Here is a 26,389-nt window from a genome sequence, read left to right as displayed (position 1 = left end):
GAACATGTATGGTATGATATGTATACATATGAATGACATGACTAAAAATCAATCAAGGGCTGAAAGAGAAGGTTGCACTGAAAGAAAAGGGAAGGGAGAGATAGAAGGGAGTAAATTATATAACATAAAGAGGTGAGAAAAAACAGTACAGAGAGGAGAGGATAAGGGTGGTGATGGGCAATGTTTAAACTTTACTCTCATTGTAACTGGCTCAGAGAGGGGAAAAACAAGTATACTCAATGGAGTATAGAATTATATCACCCAACAGAGAAGAAGAGGAACAAGTGAAGGGGGCAGTAATTGAAAGAAGTAGGAACTGGAGGGGTGACAAAAAGCAAAAGACTGGTGAGGAGAAACAGAGTGAAAGGAAATAGAGCAGGATTTAAAGGGGATAATACTATGGAGGGCAATACACAGCTAATAATCATAATGCTTAATGTGAATGAGTTGAACTCACCCATTAAATAGAAATGGATGGCAGAGTGGATTAAAACCCAGAATCCTACTATATGTTGTTTACAAGAAACACATTTAAGGCAGGGTGACACACACAGATTCAAGGTAAAATCTTGGAGCAGACTTTATTATACGTCATCTAAAAAAATTTATTATATGTCATCTAAAAAAAAAAAAAAGCAGGAGTAGCAATCATGATACCAGACAAAGCCAAAGCAAAAATTTATCTCAGTAAAAGAGAAAAAGAAGGAAATTACATTTTGCTAAAAGGTACTATAAACAATGAAGTAATATCAATACTAAACATTTATGCACCAAATGGTATGGCATATAGATTTCCAAAGGAAAAATTGAAGGAACTCAAGGAGGAAATTGATAGTAAGACCCTACTGTGGGGAATTTCAACCTTCCCCTTTAGAAACTCCACTTAAAATCACTCTAGACCAGTGATGGGCAAACTACTGCCTGTGGCCAGATGTGGCCCCCTGAAATATTCTATCCAGCCACGCAACATTATTCCTAATCTGACAAATACAATGAGTAGGATACAATACAATGAAACTTCAAAAGAGTTGCCTTAGGAACAGATTGACAGATGAAAATTTATATCACTGAGTGCATATGTTAACAAATTAGGGAGGGCAGAGATTAATGAATTGGGCATGCAACTTAAAAAACTAGAAAATGAACAAATTAAAAATCCGCAGATGAAAACCAAATTAGAAATACTAAAAATCAAAGGAGAAATTAATAAAATCAAAAGTAAAAGAACTATTGAATTAATAAATAAGACTAGAAGTTGGTATTTTGAAAAAACAGATAAAACTGACAAAGTACTGGTAAATCTAATAAAAAAAGGAAAGAAGAAAACCAAATTAACAGTATCAAAGATGAAAAGGGAGACCTCACCTCTAATGAAGAGGAAATTAAGGCAATCATTAAAAATTATTTTGCCCAATTACATGGCAATAAATATAGCAATCTAGGTAATATGGATGAATATTTACAAAAATATAAACTGCCTAGATCAGTGATTCCCAAAGTGGGTACTGTATGAGGGAATTTTAGGTATTATATAGATATATATTTAAGGTGTGGCCTCCAGGAATCAATAATTCAGATTGATTCCATAATTAAAATAGACCCAAGTCAGGATCGGGTTTAAGGTAGTTTATGTACAATTAGGAAGGATAGAAGGCAAAGGAAATAGAGAGAGGGAGAGGCTAGTCCAGGCCTACAGGCCCGGACAGAGAGAGAGAATTAAAAGACTAATTAAAACTAGATTACACGCCACAAGGCTTTAGCAATCAGAGAGGCAAGAAGCTTACTTAAGGTAGAAAGTCTGGGAAACACCAAGGTAGGCCAAGGAAGTCAGCCTAACTTACCCACGGGGACCATTCAGAGTGGAAGCTGCCTGAGGTCTCAGCAGAGATCCTTCAGCACCAAGTTCAAAGAGGGAACCCCCCAACAGGAAGTAACCAACATACTTGAAGAGATAATGTCTCTCTTCACTTCCTGTGGGTCCACCTCTAATTCAAGTGGACAAATGGCAGCCTCTACACTGATTTGGACTGCCCAAAGGGCAGTCCCTAGTTCTTGATTTGTTACTTATTGTCACGTGTGGGTAGCTCATCTCCCCTCCCCACTAAGGGAGGTGGCACGGATGACATTATCTCTGGTGAGTAGAGTTTTGACTATGAACGGGCTAGAGCTAATTCCATTTACACAGTGCTACTGCCCCCTGGTGGGTGCTGCAGGAATCCAGGAGAATGGTGATGGCCACAGGTGCATTTGGGGGCGGTGAATAACTGTAAAGGGGTGGTGATAGTATGTGACAGGGGGTGCTAAGTAACATTTTTTCTGGAAAGGGGGAGGTAGGCCAAAAAAGTTTGGGAACCACTGGCCCAGATTAACAGCAGAAGAAAGAGAATACTTAAATAATCTCATATTAGAAAAAGAAATTGAACAAACTATCCAAGAACATTTAGAGAAATGCAAATCAAAACAACTCTGAGATATCACCTCACACTTAGCAGATTGGCTAAAATGATAGAAGGGGAGAGTAATGAATGTTGGAGGGGATGTGGCAAAATTGGGACATTAATGCATTGCTGGTGGAGTTGTGAACTGATCCAACCATTCTGGATGGCAATTTGGAACTATGCCTAAAGAGCTCTAAAAGACTGCCTGCCCAAAGAGATAATAGATAAAAAGACTTGTACAAAAATATTTATAGCTGTGCTCTTTGTGGTAGCAAAAAACTGGAAAATGAGAGTATGCCTTTCAATTGGGGACTGGCTGAACAAATTGTGGTATATGCTGGTGATGGAATACTACTGTGCTCAAAGAAAGAATAAACTGGAGGAATTCCATGTGAACTGGAATGACCTCCAGGAATTGATGCAGAGTGAAAGGAGCAGAGACAAAAGAACATTGTACACAGAGACTGATACACTGTGGTAAAATCAAATGTAATAAGACTTCTGTATTAGCAGCAATGAAATGACCTAGGACAATTCTGAGGGATTTATGGAAAAGAACGCTACCCACATTCAGAGAAAGAACTATAGAAGTAGAAACAGAAGAAAAACAACAGCTTGAACACATGGGTTGATGCGGACATGATTGGGGATGTAGACTGGAAACGACTACACCAATGTAACTATCGATAATATGTAAATAAGTCTTGATTGATGACACATGTTAAAACCAGTGGAAATGCGCGTCTATGGGGGGAGGTGTTTGGGGGATGAAGGGGAAAATAAGATAATGAATCATGTAACCATGGAAAATTTTTTTAAAAAAGAAATTAAAAAAAAAAAGAAAGAAAGAAACTGATTGACAGATGAGCATTTCCTTTCCTTTGGCCCCCTCTTTAAAAAGTTTGCCCATCAGTGCTCTAGACAATATAAAATATTTAGAAATCTATCTGCCAAGACAATCGCAGCAATTATATGAACACAACTACAAAACATTTTCCACAGAATTAAAACTAGGTCTAAATAACTGGAAAAATATTAATTGCTCAAGGGTAGGAGGAGCTAATAAAAATGATAATCCTACCCAAATTAATTTACTTATTTAGTGCCATACCTATCAAACTATCAAAAACTTTTTTTTGCTGAATTAGAAAAAATTATAACAAAGTTCATTTGGAAAAACAAAAGATCAAGAATATCAAGGGAACTAATGGAAAAAAAAAAAGTGAAGAATGGGGGACTAGCAATACCGGTTCTTAAACTACTATAAAGCAGTGGTCATGAAAACAATATGGTACTAGCTAAGAGACAGAAGGGAGGATCAGTGGAATAGACTTGGGGCAAATGACCTCAGCAAGATAGTGTATGATAAACCCAAAGATCCCAGCTTTTGGGAAAAATTCACTATTTGACAAAAACTGCTGGGAAAATTGGAAAACAATATTGGAGAGATTAGGTTTAGATCAACATCTCACATCCTACATCAAGATAATTTCAGAATGGGTGAATGACTTAAATATAAAAAAGGAAACTATAAGTAAATTAGGGTAAGCATAGAATAGTATACCTGTCAGATCTATGGGAAAGGAAAAATTTTAAGACCAAGCAAGAGATAGAGAATATTACACAATATAAAATGAATAATTTTGATTACATTAAATTATAACGGTTTTGTACAAACAAAACCAATGCAACCAAAATCAGAAGGGAAGCAACAAATTGGGAAAAAATCTTTATAACAAAACCTCTGACAAAGGTCTAATTACTCAAATTTATAAGGAGCTAAATCAATTGCACAAAAAAAATCAAGACATTTCCCAATTGATAAATGGGCAAGGGACACGAATAGGCAATTTTCAGATAAAGAAATCAAAACTATCAATAAGCACATGAGAAAGTGTTCTAAATCTCTAATAATTAGAGAAATGCAAATCAAAACAACTCTGAGGTATCACCTCACACCTAGCAGATTGGCTAAAATGATAGAAGGGGAGAGTAATGAATGTTGGAGGTGATGTAGCAAAATTGGGATGCATTGCTGGTAGAGTTATGAACTGATCCAACCATTCTGGATGTCAATTTGGAACTATGCCCAAAGAGTTCTAAAAGACTGCTTGCCCTTCAATCCAGCCATAGCATTGCTGGGTTTATACCCCAAAGAGATTATAGGGAAAAATATGTGTACAAAACTATTTATAGCTGTGCTCTTTGTGGTGGCAAGAAATTGGAAAATGAGGGGATGCCCTTTGATTGGGAAATGGCTGAACAAATTGTGATATTTGATGGTGATAGAATACTACTGTGCTAAAAGGAATAATAAACTGGAGGGATTCCATGTGAAATGGAAAGACCTCTAGGAATTGATGCAGAGTGAAAGGAGCAGAGACAAAAGAACACTGTACACAGAGACTGATACTCTGTGGTACAATTGTATGTAATGGACTTCTCTACTAGCAGCAATGCAATGATCCAGGACAATTTTGAGGGACTTATGAAAAAGAACACTAGCCACATTCAGAGGAAGAACTGTGGGAGGAGAAATAAAGAAGAAAAACAACTGCTTGATCACATGATTTGATGGGGATATGTCTGGAAATGTAGATTCTAAATGATCACTCTATTGCAAATATTAATAATATGGAAATAGGTCTTGATCATTGATAATGTAAAACCCAGCAGAATTGCTCTGTTGGTTATGAGAGGGGAATGGAATGAGGGGAGGGAAGGAACATGAATCATGTAACTATGGGAAACATTCTAAAGAAAAAAAGAAATGTCAGTGGTTACTTAGTATATTCTGCCAGGTATCATCTTGTTATATGTATGGTTTGTCTGGCAAACTAGCCTGAAAGACTCTTGAGGATACTCTTTTGGTTCCCTCCCTAAGGCCTAATGATGACTAAAATCATATACTCTGACAACCTTGAGTGACAGTAAGATGAGTGTACTTTTGAAACAAAACTGGAATTGAGGAAGAATGGTAGGTTTGGGGAAAAGGAGATGTTCTCTTGATTCTCCTCCTAAACTAACAATTGATTCTTAGTCTCTTCTGCTATATCTTTTTTTTTTTTTTAAACCCTTATCTTCTGTCTTAGCATCAGTACTGTGTATTGGTTCTAAGGCAGAAGAGTAGTAAGGACTAGGCAATAAGGGTTAAGTGACTTATCCAGGGTCACATAGCTATGAAGTATCTGAGGCCAGAATCAAACCCAGAACCTCCTGTTCTCCTCTCAATCCACTGAGCCACCCAGCTCCCCCAATCTCTGCTGGATCTTAATCCATGTGAAGATACTAAATGTGGGTTTTGCCCAAGATTTTGCTCTTTTCTTCTCCCTCTATCTTGGCTTTTTTTTTTTTTTTAAACCCTTACCTTCCTTCATGGAATCTATACCATGTATTGGTCCCGGAAGAACAATAGCAAGGAATAGACAATGGAGATTAAGTGATTTGCCTAGGGTCACACAGCTAGGAAGTATCTGAGGTCAAATTTGAACCCAGGCCTTCTTGTTGATAGGCCTGGCTCTCAATACCACTAAACCACCTAGTTGCCATCTTATCTTACTTGGTAAACTCATCAGTTCCCATGGGTTTCATCATCATCTCTATCATCTACAGATGATGATTCTCAGAGTTGTAATCTAGTCTCTCCTGAAATAGGCATCTCAAGCTTAATATATCCCAAAGTTCATCTTTTTGCCCAAACTCACCTGTCTTCTCAGTTTCTCTATTACTATGGAGTGCTCTACCATATCTTTTATTTTATTTTTGTACTAATTACATGTAATAACTTTCCACAAAAGTTTTCTGAAGTTATATGATCCAAATTCTCTCCCTCTCCCCCCTCCCCCCTCCTAGAGCTGGGAAGCAATTCAATCTGTCTACCATTTCTTTTAGCCACTCAGATTTCATTCATATTGGGTTAGAATGGAAAGCTAAAGTAGAGAAACCAACTAGGTTACTGCAATAGACAAAGCAAGAAATTATTGGCACCTGAACTAGGATGGTGCTCTAAGTTAAAAGAAGGTGATATATCCTGGAGGGATTGTGAAGGTAGAACTGGAAAGATGCAGAGACAGGTTGGATCTGAGTCCCTATAAGGCTATTTTCTATCTTTTTACATATCATGAATGTACTTTTTTTGATATGTTGTCTCTAATATTTAATGAATGCTTATTGATCATTTTAGATATGTTGAGTCTGAGATGGTATTTTTGTCACATCTAGTTCAAAGTGTTTAAGCTCAGGAGAGAGATTAATGGCTGTATAGACAGATCTGAGAATCATCAACATAGAGGGAGTAATTGGACTTTTGGGAGCTGATCACAGATGAAGGTTTGGTTTTTTTTGTTGTTGTTGAACTAAAAAATTTACTAAACATCATGGCTAGAAAGAAATTGAGATCAAGATTTAAAAAATCAAATAAACAAAAGTTTAAAAAAGAGGTTCCTAGGGAGCCTGAGTGAGAGGACCTCAGGTGGGGAAGAATGTTAAGGATTCTCCTCATCCCAGAGCCCCTTGATGACACTAGCACAGGGAGAGGCTTAGTTGCCAGCAGTGGTTGCTCTGGGATGAACAGAGCTGGAGGGAAGGCCAACCACCACCCAGGGGCACCAATCTTCCCTCCCCACCTCTCTCCTGGGTGTTTCTGAAGGGAATGGTAGGCTTCAGTCAGCCAGGGAGGACAGAACACTCATGTAGCCTGCTAAAAAGAAACAGATCTAGTCTGCCCTCCCCAGACTTAGTAACTAAGTACTTCCACAAAAGAAAAAAAGTCACTATCAGCAAAATAAAGGAAGAAGAGGGAGAAAAAAGGAAAGGAGATTCAATATGCAATTTTCATTAATCCATTAAAAAATACATTTGATTCCCTGGTCTGCTCCGGGTTGTCTTTATGTTCTGTGTAGGGCTGAGTTTCCTATTTCCTTATCCTTTTACCCAGTCTGGTAGGTGCTGAGAGGCAGGCCTGAGGCTGGCTTGGGAGGTGCTGCTTAGAAGATGTCAGGGCACATGGACCAGTCCTGCTTCTCCTTGGCTTCCCAGTAGTCTCTCTTATACTTGTAGGCCTCTTCACCAGCGTAGGGATCCATCTTCTTCTCAAACCCCAAGAGAATATGCAGGTCTATTTCCTTCCCTTCTCCCTAGACACTGGCCTCTATCCCCTTGCAGCAGCCACTGCTCCTCAGCATTGACCTCCTCCCACTTGTGGTACTTCAGGTCCCTTAGGCCTCCACCAGCTGTCAGTGGGGGGAGGGGGGGGCCCACACCTTCCTCAGTTTTGGTCAGGATCAAGGCCAGCTATGATAAGTAATGTGTTCCCCAGCAGCTGGTACTTCTTCCACAGAAGCATGGCCAACATCTCATGCTTGCTGTCGGTGCTGGGGCTGCTGGGGCTGCTGTGCACTCCATCTTTTGGAGCACTCCATCTTTTCATTTCAGGAGCCCAACCACAAACTAGGAGCCATCAACTCATTATCTCTCACCTCCTCCTATTTACTCTGTTGTCTAGATTTCACCTTCATAACTAACATCTTTCCAATAATGATTCCTTCTCTCCTCTGACCCTCCCACTTGCACTCTGATACACACCCTAATCATCTCAGACCTACACTATTGCAGTGGCCTGCTGGTGGGTCTGCCTAAAGTCTCTCCCCACTCCAGTCCATCTTTTAATCAGCTTCTAAAGATTTTTTCTGACCTCCATGAACTGATGCAGAGTGAAATGAGCAGAACCAGGAGAACATTGTATACAGAAACTGAAACATTGAGGCACAATCAAATGTAATCATCTTTGCTACTAGCAGCAATGCAATGATCCAGGACAATCCTCAGGGACTTATGAGAAAGAATGCTATCCATAGCTAGAGAAAGAACTATGGGAGTAGAAATCCAGAAGAAAACATGATTTGTCACTTGCTTATTTGGGTATAGGATTTGGAGTTTTTGTTTTTAAGATTATTACAAAAATGAATATGGAAATAAGTATTGAATAATAATACATGTATAACCCAGTGGAATTGCTTGTTGGCTCTGGGAGGAAGGAGGGAAAAGGGGAGGGAAAGAACATGAATCATGTAACCATGGAAAAATACTTAAAAATAAACAATAATTTAAAAAATTAACTTAAATTTTAAAAATTAAGTGATTTTCCAAAAGTGTAGGTCTGGCCATGCCACCCCTCTACTCAATAAACTCCACTGGCTTTCTATTGCCTCCAGGATCAAATACAAAATGCTCTGGTATTCAAAGCCTTTATGACCTAGTCCCCTCCTACTTTTCCAGTCTTCTTACACCTTCCTACTCAACATGTATGTTTTTATCCAGTGACACTGGCCTCCTGGCTATTGCATCAACAAGACCTTGCATCTCTCAGTTCTGGAAATTTTCTCTGGCTTTCTCTGTCTGGAACAATCCCCTTTTTTTACTCTGACTACTGACCTCTATTTTCTTTAAATCCCAACTAAAATCTTGCCTTCTATAGGAAGTTTTCGTTAACCCCTTTTAATTCCAATGTCTTCCCTCTTTTAATTCCCATTTTATTCTGTATATAGTTTGTTTTATAAATATTTGTTTGCGTGCTGTTTCCTTCATTAGTTTATGAGATCCTAGAAGGCAGAAACTGCCTTTTGTCTCTCTTTGAATCCTCAGCTTGGCACAGTGCCTGGCACACAATAGATACTTAATAAATGTTTACTGACTGATTGAGATAGTGAATAGACAGAAAAGGGTTCAGGATAAAGTCTTCAGATCATGAAAATATACAAAGGAAAGAGAATACAGGAGAAGAACATGAACAGCAGTATAAAAAACTGCAGAGAGGTTCAGAAGGATAAGGACTAGGGAAGAATCATCAAATTTTACATTTAAGAGACCATTCATTGTTAAGCAGTTTCATTTGAGTCATGAAGTCAGAAAAAGAGGAAATGTAAATTAATAGTTGTGAATGACATTCAAAAAATCTAGATAAAGGCAATTTAATTCCATTCATTCCTTCAATAGATATTTATTAAATTCCTGTTAAGTATAAGGGACCTTTAAGTATAAGGGACCTTGCTCATCAACAAGGGGAGTAGAGAGAGGACAACATACAAAAATAAGTAATACATCCATGCTCATAAGATTATTACAATCTATTGTGCACTGGGGATGGAGGGAATGAAACATTTATTGAAACATAAGACAAAGTACAATGAAAAAACAGTGAAATGAAATGAGTTTGACTGGGAGCATTTAAAAGACAACAAAAAATTGCTCAGTAAGTTACCCATGGGCTGAGAGAAAAGCTTAATGATACATTCCTGAACACAAAAGAACCATAGATTGATGAAATACCCTTTAAGTTACCTTGTTTGCATACATAAAATTTCACACTCGGTCCCAATGTGGATAACGATTTTATTCTAAGAATCATCCATAAAGAAATGCAGAACCATTCCTGCTCCTGTGCTATTTGTTATTTGGTTAAAGGCTTGATTTCCAGGGATTAAAAAAAAACAAACAAAACTTCATTTTTCTCCATCATGGGTGAGATCTCTAGAGTATATTAAAATTCTGATGTGTTAACTCCCTCCACTCCTTCAGATCTGTACTTTTTTTTTTTTTTTAACCTTTACCTGCTCTCTTAGAATCGATACTAAGCATTGGTTCCAAGGCAGAAGAGCAATTTGGGTTAAGTGAACTACCTAGGTCACACAATTAGGAAGTATTTGAGGCCAGATTTCAACCATGGACATCCAATCTCTAAACCTGGCTCTATCCATTGAACCACCTTGCTGCACATTAAGAGAAAAAGTGAACATTCAATTGAATTCAATAAATATTTAAGTGCCTACTTTGTTCAAGGCACATAATATAATTTTTAACAATATAATAATCCTGATATTATTATATAAATAATAAATTTATGCACTTTACAAATCTTATCTCATTTTATCTTCACAACAACCACATTTTACAGATAAGGAATCTGAGGCAGAGAGATTAAGTGATTTACACCAGCCAAGTGTCTAAGGATGGATCTGAACTCAGTTCTATCTTTTAGTCCAGTTTTCTATTCACTAAGTTACCTAGCTGCTAGATATAACAAATTGGGCATTAAGGACAAGGCTCAAACTCAGAAAATTCCAAGGCCCACATAAATCCTAGGGAGTTAAAAAAAAACAAAAACAAAAACAAAAAAACGGCATAACTACACAATGCCAACAATTCACACATACACACACACACACACACACACACACACAAACCCTTACCTTCCGTCTTAGAATCAGTACTGTGTATTGCTTCCAAGCCAGAAGAGCAGTAAGGATTAAGCAATAGGGGTTAAATTACTTGTCCGCTAGGGCTTACTTGAGGTCACGTTTGAACCCAGGACCTCCCGTCTCCAGGCCTGGTTCTCTATCTGTGTCACCTACCTGCCCTCAATCGATGCCTATTTTAACAAACCAATACCACTTTAAAAGCCTTTGGGGCAGTCTCTGGTGGCAGCGGCTGCTCTCTTCTACCCACCAGTCAGCGATCCGTGAGGACGCTATCCTAGCCTTGCCCCTTCTGCGTCCTTTCTTAATTAGGTCTAGACATAGGCCCTCTGGGCCGAGCCACTCTCTCAGGAACCTCGGACAGCTCCTAGCCTCAGTTGAAAATCCGACTAGGCGGCCTCCGAGCCCCTTCCCTCCCGGGACAATTTTGCAATTTAGCCTCAGGACGCTCCAAAAGCACCCGGACCCGCTAAACACAGGACCCGTCACCACCCACACATTAAACGCGACAAGACGGGCGGCGGCCTCACCTGAGCCGAGTTCTCACTACGCCCGCCCTCTTGGGAGCCACTTCCGCCTCCTACTCACGTGCTTCCGCTGCTTGGGGCGAAAGCGGAAGTAGCCCGTCCTCTTTCGTGCGTCTGACTTACCTTTTTCCGGTCCTTTTAGTTTTTGTCTGTGAAAATACGTTTCGTGCTCGGAATCCTCGAGTGGTGGAGTAAGCTGGGAGAGGAAGGCTGCGGGTTGGAGGCGGAAGGGAGGAGGAAGAGCGGAAGGTCGTGGGGCCTGCGCAGAGCAAAAACTTGAACTGACGCAGATCAAAATTCGCTTACAGTTTAGATTCTTGTATACTTGTTTGATACCAATATTCAATGAGTTGTCTAGAGTCCCACAGCTAGTATGTGTCGGATGCAAGAACTCGTTCTCTATCCGGTAGTCCACGCTGACTGGGCCCACTAGTAATAAACATAGAAAGCGGAAGGGCCTTCTTTCATGCTTTGGAGAAACTCAGTTACATAGAGGTGAAATAATCTACGTAGGTGATGTAGTACCAAGTTCATGGTGGAACGGCGACTCCAGGCTGAGTCTCAGTCTCGCTTCTTCATATTAGGACAAGTAAGGGACAGGACTAGGGAGAAAGTCTTATGAGTTTTAACACGTCTTTTGTAAGAGTGTGTTCTAACGGATCGAGTCTGGATTAAGGACTGATTTTTCTTTACTCCCTTAAGGTCAGCCTCATGGTCTGCTTACCATTGGGAAGAGGAGGGAGATAATTGAGACTTTACAATTCTTTTAAAAATATTGGAAACCATTTTTACATGTAATTGGTGAAAAAGTTTAAAAATAAAGTTAGCCTCATGATATTTAGAGATTTTGGTTGTGCATCGAAATTTTTGGTCTCATGACAGTTTAGGCTCTTAAAAACTGAGTACTCCAAAAAGCTTTGGTTTATGTTTTATTATTAAATAATATTATTAAATTATTAACTTTTTTTAGAATAAGTTATATTTTTCAAAACAAAAAAAATAGTGAGAAGAGCGTCATTGTTTTAAATTTTTTCGTATATTTAGTGTTTGGCTTAATAGAAGACAGATCCTTCTGTCAGTTTCTGCATTCAATCTGTTGTAATTTGTTGTTTCAATTGAAGCATATGAAGAAAATCCAGCCTCCCACAGCTATGTATTTGGAAAAGGGAGGAATATTTTACTGACCTTTTCAGATGATTATGGAGAAGTCTTCTTTTGTGCTACACCAAAACTGGACAAGTGTGGTAGTTTCTTAAAGGATAGGTGCAATGAGGAATCTGAAACTATATATCAGTGACTTTTATATAATGTTACCTTAAAATCTGTTGCTCCAATTGTGCTCTGAGTAGATCTTTTACCCATGATTTTATTTTTGGAAAATATTGGTTCACTGAGTTTTACAGATATTCCAAATGCTGGCACATCTCAGTATTAAATATGCTATATTTTAAAAAATCATATTAATATCACCAGTATTCTTATTACAAAAGTCTTTAAGAATTGGGAATTTGTCAGCCTCACAGTGGCAGGTATAAGTTTTCCAAAATTCTAATTTTCACTTGAAAGCTCAGATTTTATCATTGGCAACAAGTACTGTCAGTTATTTTCCTTATAGTGACAGCTTAATTTTGTTCATTTTCAAGAAAATATCTGGCAAATACTGAATAATCAGTTTGTCAGTAAATAATCATGAGATTCCAGAATGTTATTTAACACATTGAATGGTTAAGTACTACTTGTACATGTGTTTATTGACAAATATTCATATAAAAGATCTTTGATGATTAGTTGGGGCTACTACAGGATAAGTATAAACAAAATAATACATCAAGCATGTCTTTTGAGTCTTCCATTTATAAGACAAAAGTACAGTTTTTCAGGTGAGATTTTAACAGTTTTGCTGTTTGCAGCTAAATTTTTAAATTCACGGGTCATATAGCCTTTGGAAAATTCCACTGTATACTCATGAGTGAATAAAAGTGAAAAAGTCAAATAACATTAGTATTAGTATTAGTAGGGCTCCTAAGTGACACAATGGATAGAGTGTCAGGCCTGGAGTCAGAATACTCTTGTTCTGAGTTCAGATCTGCCTCAGACATTTCCAAGCTGTGTGACCCTGGGCAAGTCACTTAACCCTGTTTACCTCAGTTTCCTTATCTGTAAAATTAACTGAGAAGGAAAGGACAAACCAATCTAGTATCTTTGCCAAGAAAACTCTAAATGGGGTCACTAAGAGTTGAACATGATTGAAAACTACTGAAAGATAAAAAGTTATTATAAACATAATTTTGATAACCACAATACCTTTTCAAAAATTTAAAGGACCCCCCCCCCCCATCCACAGACTACATTTGAGGACATCTGGTAGTACAGTGGATAGAGAATCAGCCTCAGGCAGAAATTCCTGGGTTCACATCCTGCTCCTGACCTATTGGCTTTGTGACCCTGGACATGTTATTTAACTTCTCAGGGTACAGGAAATTCTCTTAGACTGTTTTCCTGGTTTCTTTCAAAACTGAATTAAAATACTGCCTGCTTGAGGTTTTTACTGATTTCTGATAGTGTTTTACCCCTGCAAAATTGCCTTATATTCATATATATTTGTTTATATTAGAAATAGCCCAGCTCATTAGATAGTTAGTTTCTCTGTGCTCTAAGCAACTGTCTAAAGTAAACTGTTAGGGGGCAGCTGGGTAGCCCAGTGGATTGAGAGCCAGGCCTAGAGATGGGAGGTCCTAGGTTCAAATTTGGCCTGAGACACTTCCCAGCTGTGTGACCTTGGACAAGTCACTTGACCCCCATTGCCTACCCTTACCACTCTTCTGCCTTGGAGCCAATACAAGTATTGACTCTAAGATGGAAAGTAAGGGTTTTAAAAAACAAACAAATAAATAAATAAATAAAGTAAACTGTTAAAAACAGAGAAAGTGCTAAGCTGCATTAGGAGTATCCTCACCAGGGAATTCACTAGAACAGTGAAATAACAGGACTCGTCCCTTTCCCTATTGCTGTATTTTTGTATATACATAGTTTCTTACCCTATGGAATATAAACTTGAAGACAAGAACTATACCCCTAGCACAGTGCCTGGCACATAATAGATACTTAATAAATGCTTCTTGGTTAATAAGTTGAAGAACAATTGTGGATAGAATATAGGGAATTTCTTCTCTCGGGATTTATACCAATGAAATCATAGGTCTGGAACAAAGGAAAATTGGAGGGTTTAAAAGATAAAGCAAAATTATTTTCTTTAAAATGAATTTTTATTGACAGTGGCTTACTTTGAGGGGGCATATAGACATGTGTATGCATAGACACAAACACACCTGTCTCATATTAGAGAGCAAATAAAAGCCCTGGTGAGATTAGGTTTGGAGTGTGGCTATTAAAGCTCCCTCCATCCCTTACCCCTCTTCCTGCCTGTTTTCTTTTCTGCTTTCTCCCTCTAACCCTGACCTAGTAGGATTTTTAAAAATATGCTGCTTAGATTAGATAGATCTTTTTGATTTAAGGAAAGAAAAACTTGTAACTTTTTTTTTCTTTTTCAGCTTTCTTTTGGACTCCCCAAAATCTCCAAGTAGCAGAATGGTGAGTTTCATAGATTTTTTACGAAAGTTTTCTTGAGGGCAGCTGGGTGGCTCAGTGGATTGAGAGCCAGGCCTAGAGATGGGAGGTCCTAGGTTCAAATCTGGCCTGAGACACTTCCCAGCTGTGTGACCCTGGGCAAGTCACTTGACCCCCATTGCCCAGCCCTTACCTCTCTTCTGTCTTAGAACCAATACACAATCTAAGGCTGAAGGTAAGGGTTTAAAAAAAGAAAAGAAAGTTTTCTTTCTTGATAAATTTTTAAAGAGATTAGATGCATTAAAATACCACTTCTGAAACTAGAGCCTTGAAACTAGTTGTAGAATTGCCATCATTTTAGAGCAGGGGTTGGCAATGTATGGCTCTTTTGAGGACCAGATATGGCTCTTTCTGTAGGAGCCATAAAGTAAATTTTTTTTTTCAGGCACTGTTACAGGAGCACACACTGTGAGCACTGTATGGCTCTCACAAAATTACATTTTAAAAAATGTAGTGTTTATGGCTCTCAAGGCCAAAAAGGTTGCCGACCCCTGTTTTAGAGCCTAAATGGAATCTCATCTTATCTAGGGCAGCCTACTCAACCTTACTGGTTCTAGATAATTCTCTTTGGTTTACATGATAACTGCCTTTGGTATATAATTAGATTTTAGGGAGAGAAACTTTCACTCTTTACTAGAGGTGGGATTAAGGGTAGGCAAAGTGGGCAGCTGACTAGGCTGACACAAAGGGCCTTCTTTTGCATGTTGATTGTTGTAAACGTGTATGTTTTTGTCAGAAAATTCCAGACTAGCACTTTAGGAAGATCAATTTGTCAGTGAAAGTGGAGGATGGAATGAAATGGGGAGAGGCTTAAGGCAAGAAGATCATGCAGCAAACTATTTCAGTAGTCCCTGTGTGAGAAAAGGAAGACCCATACCAAGATGTCAGAGGGTAGAAGGGGCCATATATAAAAGATGTTGGGAAGGTAAGATTAGCTGGCAATAGATTGGATATGAAGGATGAAAGAGTGAGGAGTCAAGAATGACACATAGGTTGCAAGCCTGGGTTCCCGGGAGGAAAGTATTTTTTCCCATATAATAGGAAAGCTAGGAAGAGGGAAGAGTTTGGGGAGAAAAGATAAAAAGTTCAATTTTGGGCATGTGTTTAAGATATCTATAAGGCAGTCATTTTGCGAAGTACAATAGGCAGATGAAAATAAGTGTGGATATTAAAGAGAGAGGTTAGGGCTGATCATCAGCATAGATAATAATTGAATTGATGGAATCTGATGAGATCACCAAGGCAATTAGTAGAGAGGAATGAAAGGAGAGTAAATGTGTTTTAGATGAATATTCAATAAAGGAATCTGAAAAGGAATGGTCTGACAGGACCCTTTAAAAGAACCATTCACTCATTATAGAAGCATGATCTCAGGGATTTGGGAGAAGGAGGAGATTTAACTACCTACTACCTACATTATGAGTAGGGGCTATTACCAGAAAGAATCACATCCCTAGATTTTAGTAGGGATTTGTGTGAGGAATACAAATCTTCCATTTTTGTTCTTGGAGCAAGAAGGGATTGTCGTGAACCACATATCTTGGTCTTCTGTCCTTATCAATATAACTCCCAAAGAGTTTAATAATGCTTTTTAAATGAATGATGTTGCCATTGCCATTTATTTTCTTGTGGGCTTTTAAAAAAAAAAAAAGTTGTTCATTACTTAAATGGCTCTATGAAGGCATTGAAACAGCTTTTTGTATTTCCCAAAACTTTTTTTGCAATAGACCATCTCTGAAGCATCTTGTTTTTCTAATTGGCAGTAATATAGTACATAAACTTATTTGCTAGAAACTGATTTATTCTCAGGTTCTTTTTCCCATTTTTAGTCTGTGACACTGCACACAGATGTTGGTGATATTAAAATAGAAGTTTTCTGTGAGCGGACACCCAAGTCATGTGAAGTAAGTACTGAAATCAATAATAACTTGGTTCTGTACCTTTTGGTAATGTAGTGGATTTGGAGTTAGAGAACAAGAATTAAATCCCATCTTTGCCCTTTACTACTTGGCAGCATTAATTTTCTAGATATCAGTTTCCTTCATATGTAAAATGATGGGGTAGGACTAGATTAATGATGTCAGTTTCAAATAGAAATTAACTCAGAAAATTATTAACATTTTGTAGAACTGTATTTTTATTTATTTATTTTAAATTTCCCAAATATATCTTTATGTGGTTCTGAGCCACAAGTTTAATGCTTCTGGATGAGAGGATCTTTAAGCATCCCTCCCAACCCTAAATCTATAAACCAACATAAAGGGATACAGTTCACTATGAATCAGGGGGCTGTAGTTTTCATGTAGAGAATATGTAAATGATCAGAACACCAGTTTAATGATTTTGCAAAGTCTCCTTTGGGTTCTTTATATCTTTTTTTGTGTGTTTGTATTTGAGAAAATAGGTCTTACGTTAAAATATAACATGTGCATAATTTTGCATAATTGAGGACTTCATAAATGCTTTTTTATGACAAAATGATGTTATGGAGATTTCTGTTTATCTTGATCACTAGGTAGGTAGTAGACTCTATATCACTTGGAAGTATCACAGGAATTCTCCTGAACTTCAAATTATTAGTGAGTGAAGAAGCATGGCATCAGTAGCTATTACTTGTTCAAAGCACACAGGCTAAGAATAACGAATCCTGGAGTTCAAGAGCTGGAATAGATTTTATTTGGGCAGCTATTCTAATTCACATACAAAAGGAATTCTCACTATAATACACTCTGAGAAGAAATAGTTTTCCTTCTTGTTGCTGTCAAGGAAAACTAGTTAGGCCTTTGCTTTTTCAGATGTCAAAGGAGGAACAAAGATGTAATAGACTCTTAACAGTAGACTTGACTGGCATCAAGGGTTTTAAGAATCACAGGGACCTTAGATATTATCTCATTGTGCAGATCTCAGAGACTTTATATTCTTTAAAATGATCAAGGATCCATCTTGCCAAAAGACTTTTTATTTATGGAGGTTATATCTGTCAATATTTAATGTATTAGAAATCAAAATGTCTTAATAATAACAATGAAAATAGTTTTAAAATAGTTTTAATATTGAAAATCTCTTGAAAGTGTCTAGGAGTCCCTAAGTGGTTTCTGACCTACACTTTGAGAACCCCAGGTCTAGTTCAGATCCCTCCTACAGAACAGGAACCTGAAATCTTGTCTTCTGATTTTTTTTTCTGTAGAAAACAAATATGATTATAAGACTAAATGAAAGGAATATTTTGAAGTTATTTCAGTTGCTTATTGATAAGAATTAAGGACTTGCAAAATATAATTGGTATCCAGATTAATACCTGAAATGTGCATTTTAAGTTTTAAGTTGTAGTATTTGAAGAATCAAGTGTTGTTATTTAATATTAAACATGTCATTGCCATAATATGTCCTAACTTTTATTTTCACACTCTCTAGAATTTCTTGGCTCTTTGTGCTAGTAATTACTACAGTGGGTGTATATTTCACAGAAATATTAAGGGCTTCATGGTACAAACAGGAGATCCAACAGGTGAGTGGTTTATTCATTAGTAGCTTCCTTCCTGGGGACACTGGACTGAGGGTATAAAAGAAAAGTCATCCTAAGTATAGAAGCTGGGTTTTTTTGGTTTTACACCTATTGTCTGTTATCAAAAAAAATGTCTAAAAACCTGGTAGGTACTGTTTTAGTATATAGTTTTTAAAGTGAATGATTCCTTTTTGTTATTTGAATAATGTTTATTTTTATTGATTAGTCTATATGCCAGAATTGTAGAACGTGAGATAAAGAATGTGGACATGTTGGTTTACAATTGATTAAGATGTATTATTTAAAAAGTTTCAGGGCCTCACTAGCTCATTCTCTTCTTACCCCTAAAAATTACTTTTTCTTCTTTTTTCCTTTAAAAACTTGTACTCAGTATCATTAATATTATCCTTCTCTAGGTTCTGGGAAAGGAGGCAACAGCATCTGGGGCAGGAAATTTGAAGATGAATACAGTGAATACCTTAAGGTATCTTTATGGCTTGGTTACTCTGGTACCTCAATTTCTCACTTGTTAAAAGCTGGAGACTTTTCAACTTAATTAAATACAAGTTAAAATGATTTTGCAAGTATGGATTTTGGATAGTTGCTTTTGTCTATTTAATAAAGTAATGGGTATGATTAAACTTACACAGGGTAGTGGTTGGCCTCTGCCTTTTCCCCGCTATTATACTTTTTGTTTATAGATCAAAACTTTATATAAAATTGGCATATATTAGTATTCCCATTTAAGCCTTGCAGATATACTTAATATACTATTGCCATATACCATGCCATAACTCCCCAAGGGCAGTGTGAATTCCATTGTATTGCAGTTGCTGCTAGTGGTCATCTTGATTTTTTTTTAAAAAGTAAATGTATTCTGCTTGCATATATGGAAATTCTCTTTTTTGATGTTTAAGTTCAGATTAAAAACAAAATTTAAAAGAAATAGTAAATATTTTGCTGAGATGACTTGAAGAATTTCCCCCTTTAAATAAGAATATAAAAGTCATTAAACATTGTCTACTTGCATAGATATAAACTGAGGATATTGAATCATTCAAATATATTAAGTAGTGCTGTGTCTGATATTAGACCTTATGCACATAAATCTTTTCTTATTATTTTTCTGTATTGGTTATTAAACTGATAAAACCAGACCCTCATGGACCTTTAGTAGTTAGTGGGTTCTGCTGGAAAGTTACCATTGAGAATTAACTGCTTAGTGAAAGGCATCTTCTTGTTACTGGAAACCAATGGTTCTTCCTGTCTCCATTACTTTATGTGTCCCCTGGGCAAGTTACTTAACTTCTAACTGACATAGGCAACTCTCAGACCAGAGGAAATGCTGAGTTCCATTGGTAGTAGAGGGAGTTATTTTCCATAAGCTGCCTAGGCCAGTGAGATCACAAGTCTGATTTAAAAAAAAAAACTATACCTTCTTCCTTAGAATCAATAATGTGTATCTCTAGGTCTGGCTTTCTATTCACTGAATCAACTAGCTGCCCCCAAATCTGACTTTTTTAAGCAAAAGCAGTCCATAAAATGTGAGCTAGTATAGGTAATACTCTCTTCTAGTTTCCTGCCATTGAACTCCTTTTTCATTAATACTGGCTTTTGCCCAATATCTCCCATCTCTATTTAGACACTGCCCCTTTTGATCATCCTCTTTCTCTGATTGTAGACCTTTTCTTATTCATTGACTCTTTCTAGACCGTAGGGGTTAAAAATTAATGGTTTGACTAAAATATGTGAAAATTACAAATAATAATGGTCTCCGATTCAAAGTATTATTGCTCAAAGTTGAAATGACCTTTAATAGCTTTTATTTACAAAAGAGGTGGAAAGAGTGAAAGCAGAGAAATACAAAAGGGTAGAGAAGACATTAGCCTATCTAGCTAACTATTGCTCGGGTGCTTGACTCAGCCAGGGCTTGTTGACCTTCAACTGGAATTAAACTCTCTCCAGAAGACAAGAAGGGAAAGCCAGCTCTCCACTCACCCAAGTTCCCTCCAAGAGGCAGGTCAAGACAATGACTCCAGCCAAAGGTTATTCCTGAGGCCGACTTTCTTCTTGAAGCTGCCTCCCTTCTTGAAGTTCAACTCCTCTCGAAGCTGACTCCCTAGCCCCAGAAATTCAGGGCCTTTTATAGTGGCTTCATGTCCCTTCCCCTCTTCACAAGGGCCAATCACAGCTTCTAAATTGCCCAGCACTGCCAGGGGTGGGGAGGTGGGGGTGTGAATGTCTGTGGGATCTACTTCTGGAGTTGTGAATTCTTATCAAAAGAGTTCACAATCTCCTGGCTGATTGTGTTTCTGAGGGTGTGAATTCACTAAGTGGCTTTATAACTTCACCTAGTTCAAGCTAGTGTTGATTCAATCAAAAGGTAGACAAAGGAGAGTTAATCTTGTCTTCACAATCTAGTGAGGTACTAAGTAGGGATACTTAAATTATTGTTAACCAAAGTGTTAATTTTAACTAGGCAAAAAGAATAAAGGATTTCCTTTTCACAAGACTGTTGACCAGCATGCCCAGAACTTCCCAAACCTTGAAAAAGACCTTCATTGCACATTGGCATCCCTTTCAGCTAATGATTATCTCTCTCTTCCCCTTTATAGCTAGGCTTCGAGAAAAAAAGGCTTTGGATAACTAAGTAGTTCAGTGGATAGAGCACCAAGGCTGGAGTCGGGAGGCCCTGGGTTCAAATTTGGCCTCTAACTTTTCCTAGCTATTTGATCCTGGTCAAGTCACTTAACCCCAATTCCCTAGCCCTTACTGCTCTTCTGTGGAACCAATACTCCATATCAATCCTAAGACTTCAGAAGGTAGAGGTTTTAAAAAAAAGAAAAGAAAAGAAAAAGAGGCTTTTCTCCATTTTTCTCTCTTCCCACTCACTGGCTCTCTTCACTCTGGTTTCTGTCTATTACTCAACTGAAATTACTCTCAGAGATTGCTAACAATCTCTTTATTGCTAAATCCAATAGCCTTTCCTCAGCTTTCATCCCTTTTACCTTGCTCCAGCTTTTGATACCGATGACAAGCTCCTCCTTTTTTTCCTCCCTTGTTTTTGTGACATTGCTCTGTCATGGTTCTTTTTCTTCCTGGAAGACTACTGCTTCTTGGTTTCCTTTGCAGGTTCATCATCCATGACACATTATTTATAGGTAAAGCCCAGATCTCAGTTCAGGGCCCTCTCATCTTTTTTTTCCCTCTTCAGTCTCTTCAGGATATCATCAGCTTCCATGGATTCAGGTGTCGGTTTCTATTCATATAATTCCCAGATTTATATATTTAGCCCTTATTATCTCTATTCACTTCCAGGCCTACATCTCCAAATGCCTATTTGACATCTCTCCCTTTTAAAATCTCTTTCCACCTCTGTGGAAAGTATTATTGATGTATTAATATTTTAACCTATGTGTTCATGTACCAGACTCATTGTCATATTATTTCTTGATCATTTTATTTAATTTATATTCTATTAATTCTGACCTCTCTCCAAACCTACAGTTTAGTCAAAAGGTTAGGAGAATTCCTGGGCTGGATGTTAGCTGCCACAGGGTCCTAGCTCCTACCTTAACAGACCAGATTCCCTACCAGGTCACGTGTTTGATTAACCTCCTCTTTGATCTTGTCAATTGAGCCAATGTTAAATAATATGCTATGTCACATGTTCATTAGCTACCTTCCATTCCCCATTCCTTGATTCTCCAATAAAAGATTTGGGACATGTGTAGCTGTCTCTCTCTTCCACCATCAGAGGAGCATGAACGCTGGATCCCATATTCTTGAAGCCTTGTCTCTGAATCTTTCCTCCTTTATTATGTTCCCTTTCGCTTTCTATCCCCTTCACCCATTTTCCCGTGGTTTCTAACTTTCCCTCTCAGGTGTCCACCCATGAATATATTAATTTGTGGCTTCAGGCAGTCACAACCTTTGTGGCTTAAATAAAATGTCAACTCCTTCAGAAAACCTTGCTTAATTAAACTGATTCTTAATGACAATAAATTTATTCTGTCCATATCCTTTGTTTATTTTGTTGTGAATATGTTCTAAACTTCCAGTAGAGAATAAGCCCCTCCGGGACAGGAACTTGAATACTTTTGTGATTACATCCCTTGTGCTTAGTGCACCATAGGCTTGGGGATTGATTATGTAAAAAGATCCTTTTGATTAATTCAGTTAGCCCTCTGAGATAAAATCCCCTTTTAAAAGCACCATTATGTGAGTATTATAGATTTTAGAATTACTTTAAAAAAAATTTAAACCTTTATCTTCTGTCTTAGAACCAGTTCTGGCATGGGCTAAGCAGTTAGGGTTAAGTGACTCACCTAGAGTCACACAGCTGAGTCAGAGGTAAGATTTGAACCCAGGACCTTCTCTAGGCCTGATTTTCTATCTACTATGCTACCTAGCTGCCCTAGATTTTAGAATTTTTTAGTCCAATCTCTACTCCCTAAAGAAGAGTTTTTCTAGTACAATCCACTTATATTACTGAGGGATAAAGTAATTGGAGCCCAAAGTGTTGAAGTAATTTGCCTTTGTTTATATAGCTAGTTAATGGCAAAGCATGTTTATCTCAAGCCTAAAATCAGAGTATGATTAAATTAATGCTTTTGCTGGTCTCTTAGCACAGTGTTCGAGGAGTTGTATCCATGGCAAATAATGGCCCAAACACCAATGGATCACAGTTCTTCATTACTTATGGCAAGCAGCCTCATTTGGACATGAAGTACACAGTATTTGGAAAGTAAGTATTCTGGACCTTGTTTTTTGAGTTTCTTTGAGTCCTAGGATATACCTTCATGCTTAAAATACAGCACAAACCATTAACATCATTTTCAAAGAGCCTCATGTTATTGATAAACTGATGCAAAATCTGTTATTTAGGAGTTTATTGTGTAATATCTTCTCCCTCTTCCATAAATGTATGTCTCTTAATTTTGAGGGAAGCTAGGAAGCAGTTAAATACATGAAAAATAGCAGATCTCATTTGGCCTCTGGTCAAAATCTGGCCTTTGGTCAAGAGTACCAATAATCTCATTGTTTGTGGGTTTCCTGGCTTTTTCCTCACTTCCTATCCCCAGATTTCAGTTTATTTATAGTCACTTTATATTCTAGACCTGAAAGAGTAATCTCTTCTTAATAAATAGAATGATTTTGTCTTAATCATGCCTTCTCCTTTCACCTGTAACCCACCTCATCCTTTGCCTTGTTCCTTCTGGAAAAATAAATGACTTTCAAAAATTTTAGAAGGTGGGAATTCTAATTGTTCTATGTTTAGATTCTAATAAAATATTTTACTGTTAATGCAATCTTTCATAACATTTTTACCTTAATCTTTTTTGGGGGGGGCAGAGAGTCTAGAATAAAATCAAATTTTAGGTTTATGTGGTTCTCTATAGAATTAAAATTTTAATCGTAATATCCATCTTTTAGGAATTTGAAATATCTTCTGAGTTTTCTAATTTGTCTTAATAAGAAAGGTTCTATCATTGTTTACAATTGTGGATAAGGCTGTAATTCTAACAAAATGGGCTAGAAAATTTTTTTTTTAATATTTTGAGGGGGAAGCTAGATGATATTTTCTGGCCTTGTGATCCTGTGCAAGATACTTGACCCCATTGCCTAACCCTTACCACTCTTATGCCCTGAAACGATACTTAATATTGATTCTAAGACAGAAGGTTAAAATCATTTTTCTTTGTAATCTAACAGATTTATTTTATGCATTTAAAAACATTTTGAGAAGGGATTTATAGGCTTCACTAGACTGCCAAGGAGATGAAAAAAATATTTAAAACCCTTGCTCTAATTTGTCCCAAGGCCAACAACATCTTTTCTCTAAGCATTCAGAATTTGTATTTCCTGTTTTCCACTGTCTCATTTTCTTGAACCTAAATTTATTGCTGATCAGTGGAAGTAAGGTCTGAATAATTTTACAAAATAAAGTGATGTCTGCCGTTTCTCACTTCAGAAAATTTAATAAGCTTCATTCACTTTATACCTGATATTACTGATTTTGACAGCACTTTGTATTAGCAGGCATTTGGTTTAAAGTGCTATTCTGAGGCACCTATGTGGCTCAACAAATTGAGAGCCAGGCCTAAAGATAGGAGGTCCTGGGTTCAAATTTGACTCAGATACTTTCTAGTTGTGTGATGCTGAGCAAGTCACTTAATCTCCATTGCCTAGGCATTACCACACTTCTGCCTTGAAACCAATACACAGTATTGATTCCAAGTTGGAAGGTAAAGGTTAAAAAAAAAAAAAGCTATTCTATTTTATGTATTTGTTCCATGTGTAGCCACTCTTTAGTGTTATTGTTAATTAGGAACGAGGTAGTATGCAGTATTCTAGAGTTATAGTAGGATTTTTTTATACCTACTGCTTGTAGTTGACTGAGAATATAAAAGTTTGGAGGCTTGGACTTTCCCCTCCCAGAACTATAACAAGAAAACAGATCAAAATTAAACCAAAAGGGGCAGCTAGGTGGCTCAGTGGATTGAAAGCCAAGCCCAAAGATGGGAGGTCCTGGATTCAAATGTGGCCTCAGACGGGTCCTAACTGTGACCCTGGCAAATCATTTCACACCAGTTGTCTAGCTCTTGGAACCAATACTTAGTCTTGATTCCAAGACAGAAGGTAAGGATTTAAAAAAAAAATTAAACCCAGCAAATTTTTTGTCATGTTTGTACCTGTCATGCCATATGCAAAAATGTAAGAAGTGAGCTTAACTTTCAAGGACCCTAAAGTCCAGAGGAAAAAAGTTACACATACATAATAAACAAAAATCTGAAATAAATTTTTTAAAACTCAGCAACCATTTATTACTATAGTAGATGAGCAAAACAAACAAACAAACAAAAAAACACCTACACAATATAGATGGAAGTGTCACAAGGTAGGATTCATTTAATTGCCACATGAATTATAATTAGAATCCTAATTACTATAGGAATTTTAAAACCATGAATTTATCATCCCAAAAGAATTTTCAAAAGTGTTCTATTTTCTTTTAGGGTAATAGATGGTCTAGAGACTTTGGATGAACTAGAGAAGCTGCCAGTAAATGAAAAGACTTTTCGACCTCTTAATGATGTACATATTAAAGATATTACCATTCATGCCAATCCATTTGCTCCATGACTGTAATGTATTGGGAAGAAATTTTGTCAAGCTGAATTCAGGAAATACTTGGATCTTGTTCACTGACTTCATTATGCCACAGATTGCATCTTTCTGTTTGTTTACCAGTGAAGTCTTAGTTTGGTTGTGCCCATCGGGGAGGATTATGGACTTTTCATACCAACTCTGCCTATTTACTATGAAATGATAGGAAAAAAAATGCCAAACCAGAAGAGTACAACACACTGTGACTTCATGCTTATTGCTTTTCTATTTTTAGCAATATTTATGAGAACAATTCCATGCATGGAATTCTGGCTTACTCATGAAAAAGTATGTGGAAAAAAAAGTCTTGTTTTCAGAAGTAATATACCACAGAAAAATATTTTCCCAGTCATAATATAGTGTGGTGTTGGATTTGTTACTTTTTAAAAAAAATAAATGTGTAACTTGGAAAATGTTCTTTTTTTAAAAGTTTCTCAGCCTCTTAATAAAGACAGAAGCTGTTTATTTTTCTGGTAAAAGTCAATTTTTGTGGGAACTGTATACTGGAGTTTCAAGTTTATAGATAAATTTAAGTCATGCAAATCTCCTCTCTTCTGCAATAAGGGCCTATCAACTGGGTTAGTTATGGTGGCTTGCCTAGGGTCACCCAACCAGGAAGTGTCCAAGGCCAGATTTTAAGGAAGAAGATAAAGGTCTGGCTTCCTCTGAAAAATCTAAATAAATAAATTTAAGTAATACATAAGGTTTACCCAAAAATATATTAGCCCCTAGATTTAAAAGCCAGTAGTGAATAAACACAACAAAATAGTCTACATGTAAATACTAACATTTATCCAACTAAATAGATACAAATCAGTAATTTAATTTATTCTCATAAAATTATAATTTATATCCATATCATTAAAGCTG

The 26,389-nt window shown here is 37.2% G+C and overlaps 2 protein-coding genes across 2 annotated transcripts in view; one reads left to right on the top strand and one right to left on the bottom strand.

Annotated features, from left to right (window-relative positions):
• The window catches only part of NIF3L1 (NGG1 interacting factor 3 like 1), a 34,984-nt gene extending 23,755 nt beyond the window's left edge, over window positions 1-11,229 (bottom strand). The window contains exon 1 of the mRNA XM_044667451.1: window positions 11,221-11,229. The gene's annotated coding sequence lies outside the window, so the exon portion shown is untranslated. The remainder of the gene's footprint in view (window positions 1-11,220) is intronic.
• A 102-nt stretch (window positions 11,230-11,331) lies between these two features.
• On the top strand, window positions 11,332-25,984 carry PPIL3 (peptidylprolyl isomerase like 3). Its single transcript, XM_044667450.1, has 7 exons — window positions 11,332-11,408; window positions 14,769-14,808; window positions 16,674-16,748; window positions 18,259-18,352; window positions 18,766-18,833; window positions 22,978-23,096; window positions 25,369-25,984. Exons 2-7 carry the CDS (start codon window positions 14,806-14,808, stop codon window positions 25,493-25,495), a joined length of 486 nt encoding a protein of 161 aa, XP_044523385.1. The 5' UTR covers window positions 11,332-11,408; window positions 14,769-14,805; the 3' UTR covers window positions 25,496-25,984.
• The last annotated feature ends 405 nt before the right edge of the window (window positions 25,985-26,389 follow it).

This window comes from Gracilinanus agilis, chromosome 3 (genome assembly GCF_016433145.1).
Source record: "Gracilinanus agilis isolate LMUSP501 chromosome 3, AgileGrace, whole genome shotgun sequence".
Classification (NCBI taxonomy): Eukaryota; Metazoa; Chordata; class Mammalia; order Didelphimorphia; family Didelphidae; genus Gracilinanus; species Gracilinanus agilis.
The sequence above is the reverse complement of the archived record's forward strand: the minus strand, read 5'-3'. Positions and strand labels throughout refer to the sequence as shown.

Coding starts and splice junctions, on each gene's coding strand:
- PPIL3 (XM_044667450.1), top strand. Junction 16,749..18,258: donor GGACACCCAAGTCATGTGAA/GTAAGTACTGAA, acceptor CACACTCTCTAG/AATTTCTTGGCTCTTTGTGC. Junction 18,834..22,977: donor AATACAGTGAATACCTTAAG/GTATCTTTATGG, acceptor CTGGTCTCTTAG/CACAGTGTTCGAGGAGTTGT.